Below are 19,499 nucleotides of genomic sequence, written 5' to 3'. Positions count from 1 at the left end.
CCACATTTTTAGATTTCAAAAATCAACGTGAAATGACAGAAATATCTGTAATAGATAGTGATAATCCACTAAATTTTCCCATCACATATCAAGAATTTGAAGAGGCTCTAGATAAATCAAAAAACACTTCATCGGGTCCTGATAATATACCAATCATATTTATCAAAAACCTGCCCTACACAAGAAAATTAATTCTCTTAGACATTTCCAATCACATTTACCTTAATAAAAAATTCCCTTCAATCTGGTCTGAATCAACAACTATTCCCATTTTAAAACCTTTCAAATCAAAAACTGACCCTCTTTCCTACAGACCAATTTCTCTTGCAAATAATACATGCAAACTACTAGAAAAAATTTTAAATAACAGATTAATATGGTTTCTTGAAAAAAACCGATTATTAAGCCATATCCAAAGCGGTTTCAGAAAAGGCAGATCAACTCATGATGCCTTAGTAGCTATTGACAATATTATATGCGAGTCCTTTAGAAATAACGCAGAAAGTAATTGCCATATTTTTTGATATAAATAAAGCATTTGATACTGCATGGAGATACAACATTTTACAAACCATGTCTAACTGGGGTGTCTAGGGAAATTTTCTAGCTTTTGTAAAACATTTCATGAATAATAGAGTATTCCAAGTACGTGTGAATGGAATTACTTCAGAAACAGAATGTCTTCAAAACGGTATTCCACAGGGCTCAACCTTAAGCCCCACTCTATTTTTAATAGCAATTAATAATATCGCTCAAGAGATAAAGCTACCTTTGAAAGCAGGTCTGTATGCAGATGACTTAGTTGTATATACTCGTAGCTGCAATATTACTCTAGGCTCAAGAATTCTACAATCATTCCTACATAAACTAGACGACTGGTCCCAAAAAACTGGTTTTACGTTCTCAGGTGATAAATCTCGTTTCATCGTATTCAGTAAAAGAAAAACTGATTGCAAAACAACACTTACTCTAAATGGTATCAACCTAAAACAAGTAGAGAGCATTGACTTTCTTGGCCTGAGACTGGACAGTCAGTTAACATGGGCAGAACATATTAAAAAGCTAGTCGTATCCTCCCAATATAAAATAAATCTCCTTAAAATGCTATCAAACCGATCTTGGGGAGCGGACACCATAAAACTGCTGCATATATACCAATCATTAATCCGAAGTAAACTGGATTATGGTGCAGTATGCTATTCAACTGCGAGTAATTATATTCTTAAAAAACTAGACATTATACAAAACACATGTTTAAGACTTATTCTGGGTGTTTACTGAACTAGTCCTGTTTCAAGTTTTCAGGTTATCCTAGACGAATCCCCCCTATCAATACGAAGACAACACATTTCTTTAAATTATGCCGTGAGATTGTCTTCCAACCCTGATAACACAGACTATCCACTTCTTCACAAAACATATCCACCTACTCATTGCCATCAACAATTTAAATATCCACCCCTTAAAGAACGTTTAACGAGATATGGTTTTGACATGGAGCAGCTGAAACATTCTTATCCTACACAACGAACTATACCTCCCTGGACTATTAATTTTCCCAATATTGATATATTTCTCACGGCCTATACAAAGAGTACCACAAATCCCATAATCATTAACAAACTATATCAAGAACGGATATAATAAAATAAATAAAATAAAAATAATTTTATTTCAAGAAAAAATCAGTTTACATGCAAAAACTTAGATGCTAAGTACACGATGAACATATTGTTTGTGTGTGTACTTATTCTATTTATTATAATCAATAAAATTAATCTAATGGAGGTAACTGATTATTAAGAAAACAAGAGAAAATTCACTTAACCTAATAAAGATTTACAAAAGACTATGTCTATGTTCTATAAAGTTTTACATTATTACTAGAATATGTTATTTATTTTTATATTTTTTATCCAGCTAGAAAGTGATTTCTTTATCTTAATAAATTTTTTATTTTTAAATTCTTGAGGTAAAGAGTTAAATATTTTTGGAGCTGTGAAGAGTAAGCTTTTTTGAACAGCCGTGTAATATATTGGTGTAGTAGTCGTTAACATATTATTAGTAGTAAATCTAGTTAGAAATTGATGGTTTGAGCTGGGTTTTGGTAACTTATTATTACAATAGAGTCTGACAATGGTTTTAATATAAAGTTGAAAAATCTGCATTACATTTGCTTCTATAAACAAATCTTCTGAAGAAAAACATTTCTTTTTAAATAAAATGATTTTTAAAATTGTTTTTTGTGTTATTATTAAGGGGGATAGAACGTTAGAATAACCTGCACCCCAGGTACATATTCCATATGTTAGGATAGATTCGACTAGGGCTTTATATATATTTATGATAGTATCCTTTGTTAAACATTTTCTTAAAATGTAAAATTTGTACATAATTTTTCTTAATTTACCACAAATATATTCAATGTGAGGTTCCCACTTCATGTGTTTGTCAAAAAATACTCCTAAGTATTTAATTTTATCAACAACTTTAATAGTTTGACAATCACATTTTTTGTGATCCTTACATGTGTATTTATGTACTTTAAGAGCTAAAATTTCTGGTGACGTGGCTTCATTCATTGTGAAGCACATAAAGTGGGACTTCTCGATATTCATTGAAAGCAGACTGACATCAAACCAACTTTTAATTTTTGCCATGATTTCCTCTGCTATGGTAAGAGTTTTTTCCCAAGTGCTCTCACAAACAACAATGGCTGTGTCATCTGCATAGCATATAATATTAGCCTCTTTGAGAACTGAAAATAAAAAGTCCATGTATAACACAAAAAGCACTGGACCCAAAACCGTCCCCTGTGGCACACCGTACGTTACTGGAGCTGATTCACTTAAAGTTTCATTTATTTTGACCTTCTGGGAGCGATTTTCCAAATAAGATTTGAACAAATTATAAGGAAGACCTCTTATTCCCTTTTTCTTAAGTCGCTCCAGCAATATACGGTGTGACACAGTGTCGAAGGCCTTGGCCAGATCAATAAAAATGACCATACATTTCTTTTTATTGTTGAAACTATTAATAATTTGATCTGAAAGTTTAATTAAGGCATCTTCTGTGCCATAGTTTTCTTTAAAGCCATATTGGTTTGATGATAATAAACTATGCTTCTCCAGGTAATTACATAATCTTAACTTAATGCATTTTTCTATGATTTTACTTATGTTGTTTGTGAGGGCAATTGGACGATAATTGCTAACTATATCTTTTGGACCACTTTTGTGAATAGGGACAATTATTGTTTCTTTCAGTGCGTCCGGAAAGATGCCTTGCTCAAAGATAAGATTTACTAAGTATAATAAAGGTTTAATGAGAAATTTACTGTAGTACTTAATTATATTATTTGAGATACCATTACCTACGTTTGAATCACTGTTTTTTAATGTGTTTATAATTTTTTCCATTTCACCACTCGAAAAAGGTTTTAAAAACAGGCTATTATTTATATTTCCTTGCTCTATTAAAGAATTTACAATGTGATCTGGTGGTTTTTTTATTTTTGAGGCTAACGTCTCTCCCACATAACTAAAGTAGCTATTGAATTTTTCTGCTATTTTCCTGTCATCCTCAATCAAACTCCCATCCTTACTTACTATATTAGAAATACTAGCTCTATTGCAGTTTTCATTTGTGGCATATTTTATAGTTTTCCAGATTTCCTTAGCATTCTTACAGTTTTTATCAAATAGATTTTTAAAATAGTTTTCTTTTGCCCTACCTAAAGTTTTGCTTAAAATATTTCTATATACTATATATTCTTTTTTGAAATTTTCATTAAATGGGTTTTTAGCACAAAGTTTATTTAGATTGTCTCGTTGCCGAATAGAGTTCAACAGCCCCTGCGTAACCCAGGGTTGTTTCACTCTATTTTTGCATTTAATATATTTTACCTGTGTTGCTATATTAATAAACTGTGTAATTATCCTTATTAAACTATTGGTGGCAAGATTCGGATCCTGCTCCCTCATAACATCATCCCAACTCTCAGTTTGAAATAATGTTAGCAATCTATTTTTATCTAACACTTTACCATATCTTCCTTTTTTGTTATTATTATTAAATTCATTATTTAGAGTTATATTCAAGAGTATGGGATAGTGGTCCGAGTGACCACCTCTTAAGACTACAGCATTGCACTTATTTACTGACCGCACAAAAAAGTGATCTAAACAGGATCTCGAGTTACCATCAATTCTTGTAGAACAATTAATTTTACTCTTATACCCTTCCACAGAAAATACATTTAGATACCTACAAATAAGCTCTTTAGACCTGGGATTATTAACATTTTTTGTTGGGGAAATATCTACATTTGTGTCACCACAGAAGACCTCAATCTGGCATTTTTTACTATAACGAGTGTGGATTAGTTCAAGGCCACTAATTAGATTAAATTGATCTACATTATGACATCTATAATAACCAGTAATACCCACTGAATACCCATTTTTACTTAAAACTATTCTAAGAAATTTACAATTTTCAATTTCAATCACTTCCAATGATTTTAAGAGTTCACATTTGACATAAAAAATAAAGCCGTCACATTTGTTTATTACACTTTCATTGTAACACAGCTGATATCCTGGTATGTTAAGATTTTGTATTTTGTTTACAACTTTATTTGTCTCTGACAATGCAATAACGTCGAAACTTTTATTAAGATACTGAAGGTATGAGATCAGGTTGTCAAAGTTTTTAGGCAAGCTTCTTATGTTAAGGTGAATTATGTTTAAATCTCGATCACAGTAATCAAAGTAATTTATATTATTTAAATTATCCAGAGTTTCCGTCTCATATATTTGTACTTCATCACAGATAGTGTTTGGTTCCATAAAAGGTTTTAAAGATATCAGTACTTACTTCAGGTACGGGTTACGTAAATGGGGAGTGGATACTTATTTTCCTTCAGTTTGCATGATTGCCTGCACATGGTAGGAGCTATGTATTTTTATAGAGGGATCCCCCTCTTTTACTCGTGCATATACATTACCATTCTTACTCCATACAAAGCGATATCCATTCTCCTTGAGTTTATTTGCCTCCCTTAGCAGGTTAAGGGTGTGAACGGTGAGTTCTTCATTCACATAGATCCTAGTATCACAAAGTAAGTTACATCTCTGACCGGTTAGTGGACCAGCGGAAACCTTATTCTTTAAAATTTTTACCTTATTTTCAGTATCCACGGTGGCTATTAGTAAGTTTTTCCCATTTTTAGTTTTGTGATTTCTAACAGCCCTAATATTTTGTTGCTTAAGGCTCAGATCAACATTTTTTAATACAGAGAAAGCTACCTCTTTTGCCTGGTTTGGGTTCTCTGTAATGAGATTTGAGACTCCTGATATAACTAGGTTGTCTTTTATCTTTTGGTATTCCATAGTGTTAATAAAAGATGATGCATAGCCTAGTTCTTTTTTCAAGAAACAGTTTTCGTTTTTTAATTCCTTAACAGTTTCAGATAGTACCTGGCCTCGTACTCTTTCTGTCTCAAGTAGTTCGTTAAGATAGTTTAATGAATTTTTCATTTCAGATACGTCTTTTCGGAGATCCATCACCAATGTTTTTAATTCGATTATAAGGTTAGGTTGTTCAGCGTCTTCTTTTTTTTGGTACTGGCAGTTTGGCCTTTTCCGTGTTTGTTTTTCCATTAGCCTCGTTTTTGGGTTTGTCCTTGTCACCTGGCAACGCTGCTGACCCAGACCCTGCAAACATAACCTTATCAGGATCACACACATCACAAAACCAGCTTTTCTTTTGCCGGTGCAACACTTTGGCGTCGATTTCTTCCATTTCTACACAGGGTAGGTGAAAATACTTGCTGCAAGTTCCACACTGTATTTTAAAAATACTTTTTGATATCGTTTTATCACATTTTCCGCAGAGCAAATTCGGCGCCATAGTCACTCAACTGTCACCTCCTGTCACCATATCAGAATACACTGGCTATAACAAGATTTTTACTGATGCATCAAGAACTGAAAACGGACATGCAGCGGCCTTTATTCTAGGAAAGTCTGAATATGCAGTTCGCGTCCCTCAATTCTGCAGCATTTTCACGGGAGAAGCAATCGCCATTTTAAAGGCATTAGACATATGTAAGAGTCTTCTTCTTCTTAAGGTGCCGAGACCGTTTGTCGATCGTTGGCTCTCATGTTGCGCAGCATATTAACAATCATTGTCTTATTTACAGCCGCACGAAATAGTTCAGTGCTAGTTTTCCCAAACCATTGGCGTAGGTTTTTAAGCCAAGAAGTTGTAAGAGTCATGCAAGCTCAAACTGTCTTGTCATTACTGACTCTTTATCTGTTCTTCAGTTAAGGCAAATATATCCAGTACATGCTATTTTGCAACAAATACAATTAGCACTTTATCACCTACAAAACAGACAAGTAAACGTTAAATTTCTTTGAGTACCATCACACACAAGTATCGCAGGAAATGAAAAAGTAGATGAATTGGCCAAGAAAGCTGCTACTGACGAGCAAATTGACATAATGACTACAATTCCATTCAGTGATATCCAGCTCAAGATTAAACACCACTGTGTAAATAATTGGCAACAAATGTGGAATTCTAATAAGGCTAACCTTAAAAGCGTTAAAACTAGGATTGACACTAAACTACAATTTTCAGAAAACAGAAGGCAACAGGTGATTATAAACCGACTAAGAATTGGACATACAGCGTTAACTCACCAGCATCTCATAACAAAAGAACTACCACCTGAATGTTCGTATTGTGAATGTCCAATAACTGTTCAGCATATATTGACTGAATGCCCTCTTTATTCCTACGAAAGAGCCATCAACAACGTACCAGAAGAAGCAAAGAAACTTAAAGATATTTTAAACTGTAATGTAGCAAATACAATCAAATTCCTGAATGACATACGTTTACTACACAAAATTTAAGTTATATTCTATATATCATTTTGCAATTTGTAATTTATTATTTGTAATTTAATACGCAATTTGTAATTAGTATATTTAATAACAACTACTGTAAAATCTGTAAAACCCGCTAATAACCTTTAGTGGTTGATGCGGAAATTCTAAATAAAAAAAAAATTGTAAAAGTCAGAGATTAATTACGTATTACCAGAAAGAAGTTCCAACAAGAAAAGTTTTCAGATTTAAATAATTATTTATTCTTATTTTAATACATTTCGTATCTGAGACTTTTCTCTTTTCTTTAAGAGATGTCGCTACAGCGTCCTAAAAGTGGATTTTAAACTATTTTTGAAATTCCACAAAATAGACAGTTTGGTTTCGTTTTGCTTCAGAGGTGTGCACGCCGCTCCACTGAGGACGTCGTAAGACAGAAACAGCTGTCCGGAGATTGTGCATAGCCTCTGAATCGAAAGGAAACATAAACTGTCTTTTTCACTTTAATTCAAATATTGTCTGTGTTTCTTATCAAACCTTTTTAAAATTACAGAAAGAATTTAGCTCAAGAGGTGAACGCTGCAAGGCTGGTGACGAATCTCCCCCATCTACATCATACCCAAGGGATGATCTCGAGTGCAGCGCTGACATAACAGGACTCAACGATTTCGTCATTTCTGCTCTATTAATTGTAGCTGTATTTGTGATCTGATATTGTAACGAATATTTCGCAAGATATGAAATATTGGAAATGAGATTTTAGTGTTTTCACGACATATTATGTGTCACGACTGATTTTGCAAAAAATACTGAAATCTCTTCTTTCAGAATTGATTTTAATATTGTTACCGCTCAAATTTTGGACGTAAAAGCATCCCAGGTTTAAGTAAATCGATAACAATCAGTTTTATATGTGATAACGATTATACCAGGGAGGTTTTAACTAAAACACTTTACAAGGAAGCAAAAATGCAATTAGTATTTTTAGCACTAACAGTACTCTATTTAGTATTGCCAGTTGTCAAGTTTGTTTTCGACGTTGGTGCGATATTTTGCAACTACATCTCGGCGTTACTTTCAGACCTGGATCCCGCGTACCAAAAAAAAGTTGATTAATAGCAAGCTGAAAATTTATTAAAAGCTTAACGGTGTCTAGTCGGACAAACTTTGATGTATGGAAACACTGGAACAGGGGAAGTTTTAATTGTGCAACAGGTTAAAAATTTGGAACGTCAGACTACGAATAGGTTCCATGTAGGTATTTTGTCGGACATGACTACCAATTGATTTGTTACCATTTGATTAAACTCGCATGCAAAAATCACACTGATGTTAATCACCAACTGGGCATTTTAATGAGTGGAACACGAAGAACATGTCAAATGACAGGAATCATGTTGGTTAGTAATAGCAGTCTGATTTTTGCAATGAGTTTAATGAAAGCGTAACAAATCAATTGGATGTTCTGTCCGATAAAATACATGGGAAGTTTTCGTAATCTGACGTTCCAATTTTTTAAACTGTTCCACAATTAAAATTTTCCCTGTTCCAGTGTTCCCGTATATATCAAAGTTTGCCCGACTAGACCATAGATATAATATCAAAGTAGATTAGGCCAGTTCCGAAAAATAGCGTAACGCGGAGCAATTCGGGTCGGTGGTCTATCTATCTCTCTCTACCGGCGCTTAGCTTTCTCTCTCTAGCATATGATGGCCGCCGCCTCTGTGTTTGTTTCGTTCCATTAATTCCACCTCTTGGTAGATACGCTCACGGCTCACACTCGCACGATAGACTAAGATAGCTAGACCACCGTACTTGATATTGGCGTTACACTACGATGCATTGAGTAGCATATAACCAGCCTGGTCTATTGTTAACATGTCTCTGGACTAGACACCGTTAAGCTATTAACAAATTTTCAGCATGCTATTAATCAACTTTTTTTTGGTACGCGGGATCCAGGTCGATTTGAAATACAGTCGTGTCACGTGCAAAAGAAACGGGCACACAAATATATATTACAAACAAAAAAATATGTTACAAACAAAATCTTTTATCAAAAGCGTGTCTAAAAGCGCATCTATAACCATACATAAGCATAATAAAAAACTAGGAGCATGGGAACAATATTATAACAGAGGAACCATCGAGTAATAAAAAAGACTTTTTATTACTTAATGAGAACAACTTAACAAGCACTTATCTAAATTCTCGGAAAGTATCCTATTGTCGTATCGTACTCTCTTAACAAATCATAAATGTTCAGAATTTGAAAAAATCGCATATTAGTATGATACATGGACGTATAAATAAAGAATAAAATAGAATTCAAAAAATGACATAACCCAGACATCCAAAGTGAAAGTTATCCTCCAACGCCAAATTGTTCTATATGGTCCATTTAATGTTCAGAAAAAAGTCACACCTTTTTGAGCGTCGGGTTTGGGGGGAGAGGGGGGAGAGGGGGGAGAAGTCGGTAAATTCGTAGTTTTTTACGTTTTTCGACAATATTTCTAAAATTATGAGGTTAAGCATGAACAGTCTTCTGTACAAAAATGTTCTACATTAAATTTGAAATAAAAAAGGTTCTATGCATAATCCTTCTAAAATGAACGGTTCCAAAGTTACGCAGGTAGTATAGTATAATTGGTCCAAAAACAGGCCTAACCCAGACATCCAAAGTAAAAGTTTTCCTCCAACACTAAATTGTTCTATATGGTCCACATATTGTCCAGTAAAAAGTTACACCATTTTGAGCGTCCGGTTTGGGGGGAGATGGGTTTCTTTACATTTTTCGTCAATATTTCTAAAACTGTGTTTAAGCGTAAACAATGTTCTATACAAAAACGTTCTACATAAAATTTAAAACAAAAATGGTCCTATCCATAATTGTTATAAAATCAACGGTTCCAGAGTTACGGAGGGTGAAATGTGGAGGTTTTCGATACTTTTTATATTTTTTGGGCAATTGATGATGATTTTGGGTGGTGAGGTTGACGTTTCTTCAAGGGCTTATCACTAACATACCATCGGCCACTGAAATAGCAAATCCTGTTAAAGAAAATTTCTTTCAATCAGTAAAAATATTATAAATTGCCCCAAAAATATAAAAAGTATCGAAAACCTCCACTTTTCACCCTCCGTAACTCTGGAATCGTTGATTTTATAACAATTATGTATGGACCTTTTTTGTTTTAAATTTGATGTAGAACATTTTTGTATAGACTATTGTTTACGCTAAATCATATTTTTAGAAATATTGACGAAAAACATAAAAAAAAACTACTAATTTACCGATTTCTCCCCCATCTCCCCCCCAAAGCAGACGCTCAAAATGGTGTAACTTTTTACTGAACAATATCTGGACCATATAGAACAATTTGGTGTTGGAGGAAAACTTTTACTTTTAATGTCTAGGTTAGGTCTTTTTTGGAGCAAGTATACTATACTACCTCCGTAACTTTAAAACCGTTCATTTTAGAAGGATTATGCATAGGCCCTTTTTTGTTTCAAATTTAATGTAGAAAATTTTTGTAGAAAAGGTTGTTCATGCTAAACCACATAGTTTTAGAAATATTGACGAAAAACAATTTGGTGTTGGAGGATAACTTTCACTTTGGATGTCTGGGTTTGGATCTAGTTATACCATACTATATGGACCACGTAGATAAAAATATCTTAAAATCCGAAAGCCGCCAACCAGTTTGAATTAAAAAGCATTCTCGAACCTCGGAAACTCGGAACTACTTTATGACTACAGCTGGAAAAGGGCAGTTCATATAATAAACAACATTTTCTGGCATTTTTGTTTAGACTGTTTGGAATATTCGAGTTCATAGAAATATCTGAATCATTACTATTTAATTTTTTGAATTTATTTTCGTTTTAAAAAACTCATCAGTGGCCTGCTTTTGGCCGCCCCTATAATCGGCCGCCCGTGTGCGATGCACACTTTGCACACATGGTAGCGGCGGCCCTGACTACATACCCCATGGCAGCTCGCAGTGTAGTACTTTTAAGTTTTCTATTGAAGTCTATACAAGGTGATTCATTAAGAATGTCCAATCTCTGATTTGTAGATTTTAGACCTCAAAATATTAAGATTTAAACCAAATCACTTAAATAAAATGTGCCTCGGTGTTGAGTTACAGGGTGTTTTATTTAAAAATTTAATAACTATTTTTACATAGTACTTTACTGTTTGAAATATCCTTGTCATACTTTTCAGAAAGTGTACTTACTGTACACCTTACTAAGTTATGATAAACAAACGTTTCTGGCTACTACCAGAGGCGTACGATAGGGGACAGTGAATGGTTTGCCCTTCCCAAATTCTACGCCACTGAAGGAATTGCTATTTTAGCACAATATTTATATTCTCCAATACTTTCTAGGTAAATAATATACTATATTTTTATTTGTAACGGTTGCTACGGTTTTTTATGCAACCTTCACAAGACATTTAAATACTTCAAAACCCCCCTGGTTACGCCCATGCTAGTTCCTATAAAATAGTTGGTTCGTTCGCAAAATGGGTCTGTTAAGTTGTTTTAGGAATGTCTGAGAACATAGAAATGTGCGTACAACAACAACCAAAACTATTGATTTTAGTATAATCTTCTAAGATATTCCCGTGTTTCAAGTTGGGGTTATGTCACAGTAACTAACTCAAAATTATTCATCCGCTTACAAAATATATAGTTTTAAATCCGTCTTTGACGATGGTTTTTCGTAAAACCAAACTATTTTATGGCGGATGAATCTGGATTAGCAAAATACAACTTAATTTTGCAATGCCGAGCACTGTCGTCAAGACAAAAGCAATTCATTGACAGACCGGATGTCATCCGTCTTCCCTTATGTCATTCGATTCCAAAGCGAACATCGAAGTACGGAACCACGGTTGACTTAGTCACGTGACAAGAACCTATACAAAGACTGAGTCGGAAAAAGATAGCGGTACACACATTTCTATGTTCTCAGACATTCCTAAAACAACTCAACAGACTCATTTTGCGAACGAACCAACTATTTTATAGGAACTATCATAGGCGTAACCAGGAGGGGTTTTGAAGTATTGAACTGTCTTGTGAAGGTTGCATAAAACACCGTAACATAAAGTCATTAGTTTTCGAAATATTTGTAGTTGAAAATGAAATGGCACAGCTATTTTGATTAATGTATTGCGCTCTTTCATTTTTAACTTCAAATTAGTATATTATTTACATATAAAGTATTGGAGAATCCAAAAATTATCCTAAAATAGAAATTCCGTCAGTGGCGTAGAATTTGGAAAGGATCAACCATTTACTTTTCCCTGCACGCCTTTGGTAGTAGCCAGAAACGTTTATTTGCCATAAATTAGTAGGGTACCTACACTTTTTCCTGACACTTTAAATACCTGACAGAAAGTGTAGGTACTGCACACCTTACTAAAATATGTTAAATAAATCTGTCTGGCTACTACCAGATCCGTACGACAGGGGAAGTGAATGGTTGATCCTTACCACATTCTGCGCCACTGGCGGAAGTACTAAATTAGTGCAATTTTTAGATTCTCCTATATTTTCTATGTAAATAATATAATCTTCATTCGTACCGTTAAAATCATTAGTTTTCGAGATACTTGAAGTTAAAAATGGAGGGGGCACAATACATTAATCAAAATAGCTGTGCCGTTTCATTTTCAAATTCAAATATCTCGAAAACTAATGGCTTTAACGTTACGAATAAAGAGTATATTATTTACATAGAAATTATTGCAGAATCGAAATATTGCGCTAAAATAGCAATTCCGCCAGTGGGGTAGAATTTGGGAAGGGTAAACCATTCACGGTTTCCTGTCGTACGCCTCTGGTAGTAGCCAGAAACGTTTTTTTATCATAATTTAGTATGATGTACAGTACTCACGTTTTCTGTCAAGTATGACAAGGATATGTGAAATAGTTTTAAAGCACTGGGTAAAAATAGTTATTAATTTTTTAAATAATACACCCTGTAACTCAGTAACGAGCCACGTTTTATTTAAGTGATTTTGGGTTAAATCTTAATATTTTGAGGTCTAGAATCTACAACTCAAAGATTTGACATTCATAATGAATCGCCCTGTATAAATTACAAGTCAACAAATATCTGAAACCGCCAAGGTCAGACCTCTAGAAAACTTTGGTTATGCGACGTTGTCAGATCAATCGAGTTTCAAAGGTTTTTCGGTTTTTTAATTGTTACCTGCTTCACAGTAAAATTTTCTTCTGGTTCTACTTGCGTAAACGTTAAAACATTGTGTATAATTTTACGGGATTATGCACTTAGTGTACTATTTTTCCGGGCCCTTGTAATATTCATGTTTATTAAAAAATATTAAACGTAGGTATTCTAAATAAACAACGACGATTTTATCTGGCAGCGTCGCAAAACCACTAATTTCGTGCACAATGTATTTTAAATGGATGTTTACTGTTTGCACTAAAGAGTTCAACTGTAGTCCCCTCTCCTTGATTTGCTACATGAGTGACCTTCTTGGTTTCAGATAGTTCTGTACAGTTGTACCAAGCGCTTTATAGGTGTCCGGCAGCTAGTTATGTAGTTGAATATTCTTTTTAGACCAATAATATCTGCATTGCATATTATCTAGTAATTTCAGTAATAATACAGTTCCTGGTGAACTTGTACAAATCATGAAAGAAATTTATGATGATTCAAATTTCAACATTAGTGTTTGATCCAGTCAAGGAAGAATCAAGTAGATATAACAAAAACCAAAAATTGGAAAGACAAACATGCTTTTAAAGCTATTTTTTCTATTGACGATTTCCATTCGAAGAATTCCTGTGGCAACAATAAAAAAAATGATAGAAGATAATGTAATTATTTTAATTTTGAGAACGATTTCTGAACTGGTATGGACTTTGAAATGGTACATAGAAAGAAAACATATTCTGTTTTAAAACTTGTAGAATAAAACCAGAATGTCTAGAATATAAATTTGAAGGATAATTTCTACTAAAAATGAGGTGATATCATTGTTAATGGATCCTACACTGCGACAAAAGAGTATAGCATTACCTATAAAACTGTCAACAATATGTCTAATGTATTTATAACATCATTATTGTACTATAAACTAAACAAAGAGACAAAAGTTTGTGAAAAAATAAATAAGGAGAATAGTTTTATTTTCAGAAAAAAATTGACCGGAAATGTTTATTGCGCCTATAAATTCGTGAACAGCTCATACGAACATACAATAATATTAGAACTACATGATGTTCCATATTCCCTTTTTTTTTTCGTTGTGATGCATAAAAATGCTTCTTCCAACATCGCTATAGATCTAGATCTATATCTAGATCTATAGTTATAAATCTTTTTCAATATTTAAAAATTCAAGTTGTAGACTGGCCCGCATGTAGCCCGGATTTAATACCAATGCATATCTGGAACAATATTTACAGAAAGAGAAGAGCAATATGTTTAATGGCACATAAGCTTTAATAACTGTAATTATTGGTAACGGTTTAGGAAAATTTTGACCAAACTTACTTAAATGAATTGATTAGAACCATGCTGTCTCTGCTATAAGTACTGTATTTAATCTTGCGCAGTCACTCTCGTTGAGGTGTCTTTTCTCTATTTACAACCCTACAAAAACTTTAAGGGCCAATTCTACATGAAAAAATAATGATAGTTTGCTTTATAAACGTATGTCCGCAAATGGTTCGTTTCCGAGATACAGGGTGTTGAAATTTTTATTTCAAACTGCCAATTTATTTATTGCTCTAAGACCGGTTGAGCTCTGAAAATGAAATTTGGTGTGTTTTAAGAGGTAGTTATTATGCATTTTTTGACATACAATTAAGAATTTTGTATTCATCATTGGCGCGCCTACGGGTAATGGTCTGAATTTAAAAAAAAAAAAATAGTACGCCACTGAGGCATTTCGAATTAAAAATTATTTTTAAATTCCACGTCTAATTTATGATAAAAAAACTCTCTTTGCCTTTTTTTCATATGGTGCACCGTTTTTATGCAAAAAAAATTAAACCTCTTGACGCGTATTTTTCATTTTTTAATACATTATCAAGAACTATCCAGTATAATAATACTAAACTAGAACAATAATAGAAAATATTACTAATAACCCAGCAAACAGACCGACGTGTTAATTACGTGAAGTTTGGGTACATTTGTCACCAATATACGTAAATTGCTTACGTGAATTTCACGTGAAAATTTGGTTGGAATGTCACATTGAAAATACGTCTTTAAATTACGTGAATAACTCGTCTTCAATAGACGTGTTATTTACCTTAAATAGCAATAAAATCTTTCGGGAAATTCACGTTGCAAATACGTGTTGATTAACGTATCTTTTAGGGAATGTATATATTAGTATTCACGTGAAAGATACGTCCTCGGTCCTCGGTTCACGTAAATAATTCGACCTTAATTAACTTATGAATCACGTAATTATTATCCTCATAATATGATATAAATAAAACAAGCATATAAAGTATTAACAATGTATTTATTTAGTAGAATTTAGAGACTTTAAAACATTTGTCCTGTATAATTATTATACAAGATAATGAACCAAAAATGGTACCGACCTAAAGATACATTAAAAAATTTGCCAACACAAAACACAGCACAGGTCACTTTTTATTTCGAGGAGGACACTTTCTTGTTTTTTCTAATTGCATCATGGCACTTCAACCCTCGAGCAGTGAAGTAAACGTTAATACGAAAGACATTATTATAAATAAACCCACCTAAAATAAAACGAGGGAATAAAGCTCTTCACGTTTCACTTTTCGTTGTGAGAAATGTGAGAAGCCAGAGAAGCTGATATTAGAGGTAATAATCATCGATTACAAAAATCGATTATTTTTAAATTACAGTTAAACTATTCTACTTACTTTAAATTAATATTACGAATTTTCTTTTTGTTTTTAAATTTCTTCTACTATTAACTACCTAATTGCTCTTACTAAAAATCTATTTCAATACCAGAATAATATAAAAAAATAATCCTATCGAAACGTATCTGTTATTCGAAAAATGGATTAATTTAGTTTTCGAACCAACTATGTTAGTCATGTGATGGTATTTAAAGGAGAAGAAAGGCTTGGTAGTACTTCATCACCGCGCGCGATTTGAAAATAAGACTCAACATCATTTTAGCTCCTGTGATATTTTTAAAGAAAAAAATAGCTTCAAATCAAGGTTGAATTGAAATAGTTATGCTAAATGATCTTAAAAGCGAAATCATAAACTTTTTGTTTAAATATTGGTATTATTTACATTACTTTTACGTGAAATACATCTAATTTTTCGACGTTCATAAAATACAATGAGTAAAATTCAAGCGATACGTATTTAACCAACACCGTTGTAAAATTTTGTTTCCAAAATATTTCTCAAAATTTAACCAAAGGAAGTTATTTCTGTTTCGTGATTATTACGTGAAATAAACGTACCTTTGCGATGTAACCAAAATTCACAAATATTATAAAAAACATGTACTATATTCGTCATTATGATTTTATATTATTCTAATGTCAAACATGTATAAAGAAAGCACTAATATATAGGTGAATGATTTGGCACTGAAATACGTTTTTTCCCCGTCATAAATCACCGAGTTACGTATTCGTTGAAATTTGCCGTAAATTTAACGTAATTATCACGTAATTGGGCTCAAGTCTGTTTGCTGGGAAGATTTTATCTAGGTGCAGAACTACAACAAATATTAAAAGTGGCCTCCTTTAAAGGCGACAGAAAAAAATTTAAATTCATCATTGGCGCGCGTACGGGTAACGGTCTGAATTTTTTTTTAAGAAAAAAATAGTACGCCACTGAGATATGTCAAATTAAAAATCATTTTTGAACTGGTGGTTCAATTTACGACAAAAAATGTTTCTTGCCTTTTTTTCATATGCGGCGCCGTTTTTATGGAAAAAAATAAAACATCTTAACGTTTACAAAGTATTTGAACTAAGTTTCTATGCATATGGAAACTACCTCGAATACTTTGTAAGCGTTAAGACATATTTTTTGTCGTAAATTGAATGAGGAATTCAAAAATGATTTTTAGTTTGACATATCACAGTAGCGTACTATTTTTTTCTTAAAAAAAAACTTCAGATCGTAACCCGCACGCGCGCCAATGATGAATATAAAATTCTTCCGTTACCTGTAAAGGAGATCATTTCTTGTAGATTTGCACCTAGTTAAAATCTTATTAGTAATATTTTCTATTATTGTTCTAGTTTAGTATTATTATATTGGATAGTTCTTGATAATGTATTAAGAGATGAAAAATACGCGTCAAGATGTTTTATTTTTCTGCATAAAAACGGTGCACCATATGAAAAAAAGGTAAGAAAGATTTTTTGTCGTAAATTGAACGAGGAATTTAAAAATGATTTTTAGTTTGACATATCACAGTGGCGTACCATTTTTTTTTCTTTAAAAAAATTCAGACTTACTCGTATGCGCGCCAATGATGAATAAAAAATTCTTAATTGTATGTAAAAAATGCGCAATAACTACTTCCTAAAACTCACCAAATTTCATTTTCATACCTCAACTGGTCTTAGAGCAATAAATAAATTGGCAGCTTGAAATAAAAATTTCAACACCCCGTATCTCGGAAACGAAGCATTTGCGGACATATGTTTATAGAGCAAACCGTAATTATTTTTTCATGTAGAACTAGACCTTAAAGTTTTTCATACTTATTTACTAACACCCTGTATATAGGACTCGGGAACGGTAAATAGAGAGAAAACTGGACTTCCGGCCACAGCAAGGCGATAAGTATATAAGGGCGGATCCAGGACCGATTTTCGGGAGGGGCCATGAACTTCTTTTCGAAAGGAGTACCGGAGGGTCTGGAGATAATTTTTAAAAATTTGAGTGACAATTGTAAGTTTTAAGGCACTTTTCACACACTTTTAAATGCCATAAAGACATTCAAAATTTATCGTTATTAAAGCATTATTAAAGTCACTAAAGATTCCGACACATTTCTTCGGATCCAAGTGCAGTTCTTTCAACAAGTTTAATACTATTTTTCCGAACGCTTCTCCTGTCAGGCCTTGTTCTTCCCCTCTTTCTGATTTTCACTAATTATTTTTGTTATAAGCGTCAATGAACTTGACAAAGTCTTCACGAATGTTATTATTGTATATGTATCTCAAATTTAGAGAAAGCTGCTCCATGTGGGGTACGTCCGCGTCGGTCATTTCGTCAAATATGACAGAGTAAAAATTTGCACTTTGAACCTGATTCATTATTTGTTCAATTATTTCTTCACCACAACATGTTATCAAAAATAACAGCTAGAACATCACAAAAAACAGATGAAGATAACATAAGTGGAATGGAACAAATGATGAAAATGATGAGGGAATTAGCAATGGATATAAAAGACATAAAAAAAGAACAATATAGATCTGGAGACGAAATCACACAACTAAAGAATGAAATTAAAGAACTGAAAGATCAACAAAGCGGCTACAAAGATGAAATAAAAAAGCTGCGAGAAACAAACGAAAAAGCTATAAATCAAATAGGTCAATTAGAAAAAGAAATTAGTATAGCAAATGAAAAAATAGAGAAATTGGAAAGAGAAAGAAAGAGAAAAAATGTAATAATACAAGGAATAAAAATTGATACAAATGATCAGAAAGTTTTACGAGGGGCTATGGAGAATTTTATGGAAAAAGAGCTACAAGTTTCAGTAGATGTAAATGGAGCAAGGAAAATAGGAGAAAATACTGTCATAGTGGAACTCAACAGCGTGAAAAACAAAATAGAAGTAATGAAAAATAAAAGTAAATTAAAAACCAAAAAGGACGAAAGAATCTATATTAATGATGATATGTCAAAAGAAGAAAGAATTATTCAGAAAGAAATTAGAAGCAAGGCTATGGTAGAGAGGCATAATGGGAAAAATGTAAAAATAGGATACCAGAAGCTAATCATTAATGGTGAAATATGGACATGGAATAACAGCCAACAACAACTCATAAAAGAGAAAAATATACAACCAAAAAACTAGCAATACAACGAAAGCAGACTGAAATAACGGAGACGACATGGCAAAGTACAGGTACACGAAATAGACAAAATGTACAGATTATTAATGAAAAGCAGCCCATAAAAGAACATATATTAGTAGGAACATGGAATGTAAGAGGAACATACGAAGAAGGAAAACTGAAACACCTAGTAGATGAATGTAAAAAATATAAATTCGAAATAGTAGCACTACAAGAAACGAAACAACTAGGCCAAAACTCAATGGAAATAAATGACTATTTATTTTTCAATAGCGGAGGCGAAAATAGAATGTTAGGCACAGGATTTGTAGTAAACAAAAAGCTGAAAGATCTAATCGTTGACTTTAAACCAATCTCAGAGAGAATATGCATACTAAGAATAAGAGGAAAATACCAAAAAATAACATTTATAAACATACATGCACCGACTGAAGAGAAAAACATAGAGATAAAGGAAGACTTCTACAGTCAAATAGATACAGTATTCGAAAATATTCCCAAATACGATATAAAAATAGTACTAGGTGATGCT

At 32.9% G+C, this 19,499-nt stretch overlaps 1 protein-coding gene across 1 annotated transcript in view; it reads left to right on the top strand.

Moving 5' to 3' along the window:
- LOC126893425 (leishmanolysin-like peptidase) overlaps positions 1 to 9,334 on the top strand; it is a 502,521-nt gene extending 493,187 nt beyond the window's left edge. The window contains exon 13 of the mRNA XM_050663593.1: positions 7,453 to 9,334. Coding sequence (XP_050519550.1) covers positions 7,453 to 7,611 — 159 coding nt within the window. The 3' untranslated portion in view covers positions 7,612 to 9,334. The remainder of the gene's footprint in view (positions 1 to 7,452) is intronic.
- The last annotated feature ends 10,165 nt before the right edge of the window (positions 9,335 to 19,499 follow it).

The sequence above is a fragment of the Diabrotica virgifera genome, chromosome 10, assembly GCF_917563875.1.
Source record: "Diabrotica virgifera virgifera chromosome 10, PGI_DIABVI_V3a".
In the NCBI taxonomy this organism is placed as follows: domain Eukaryota; kingdom Metazoa; phylum Arthropoda; class Insecta; order Coleoptera; family Chrysomelidae; genus Diabrotica; species Diabrotica virgifera.
This window is presented reverse-complemented; position numbering and strand designations above follow the sequence as displayed.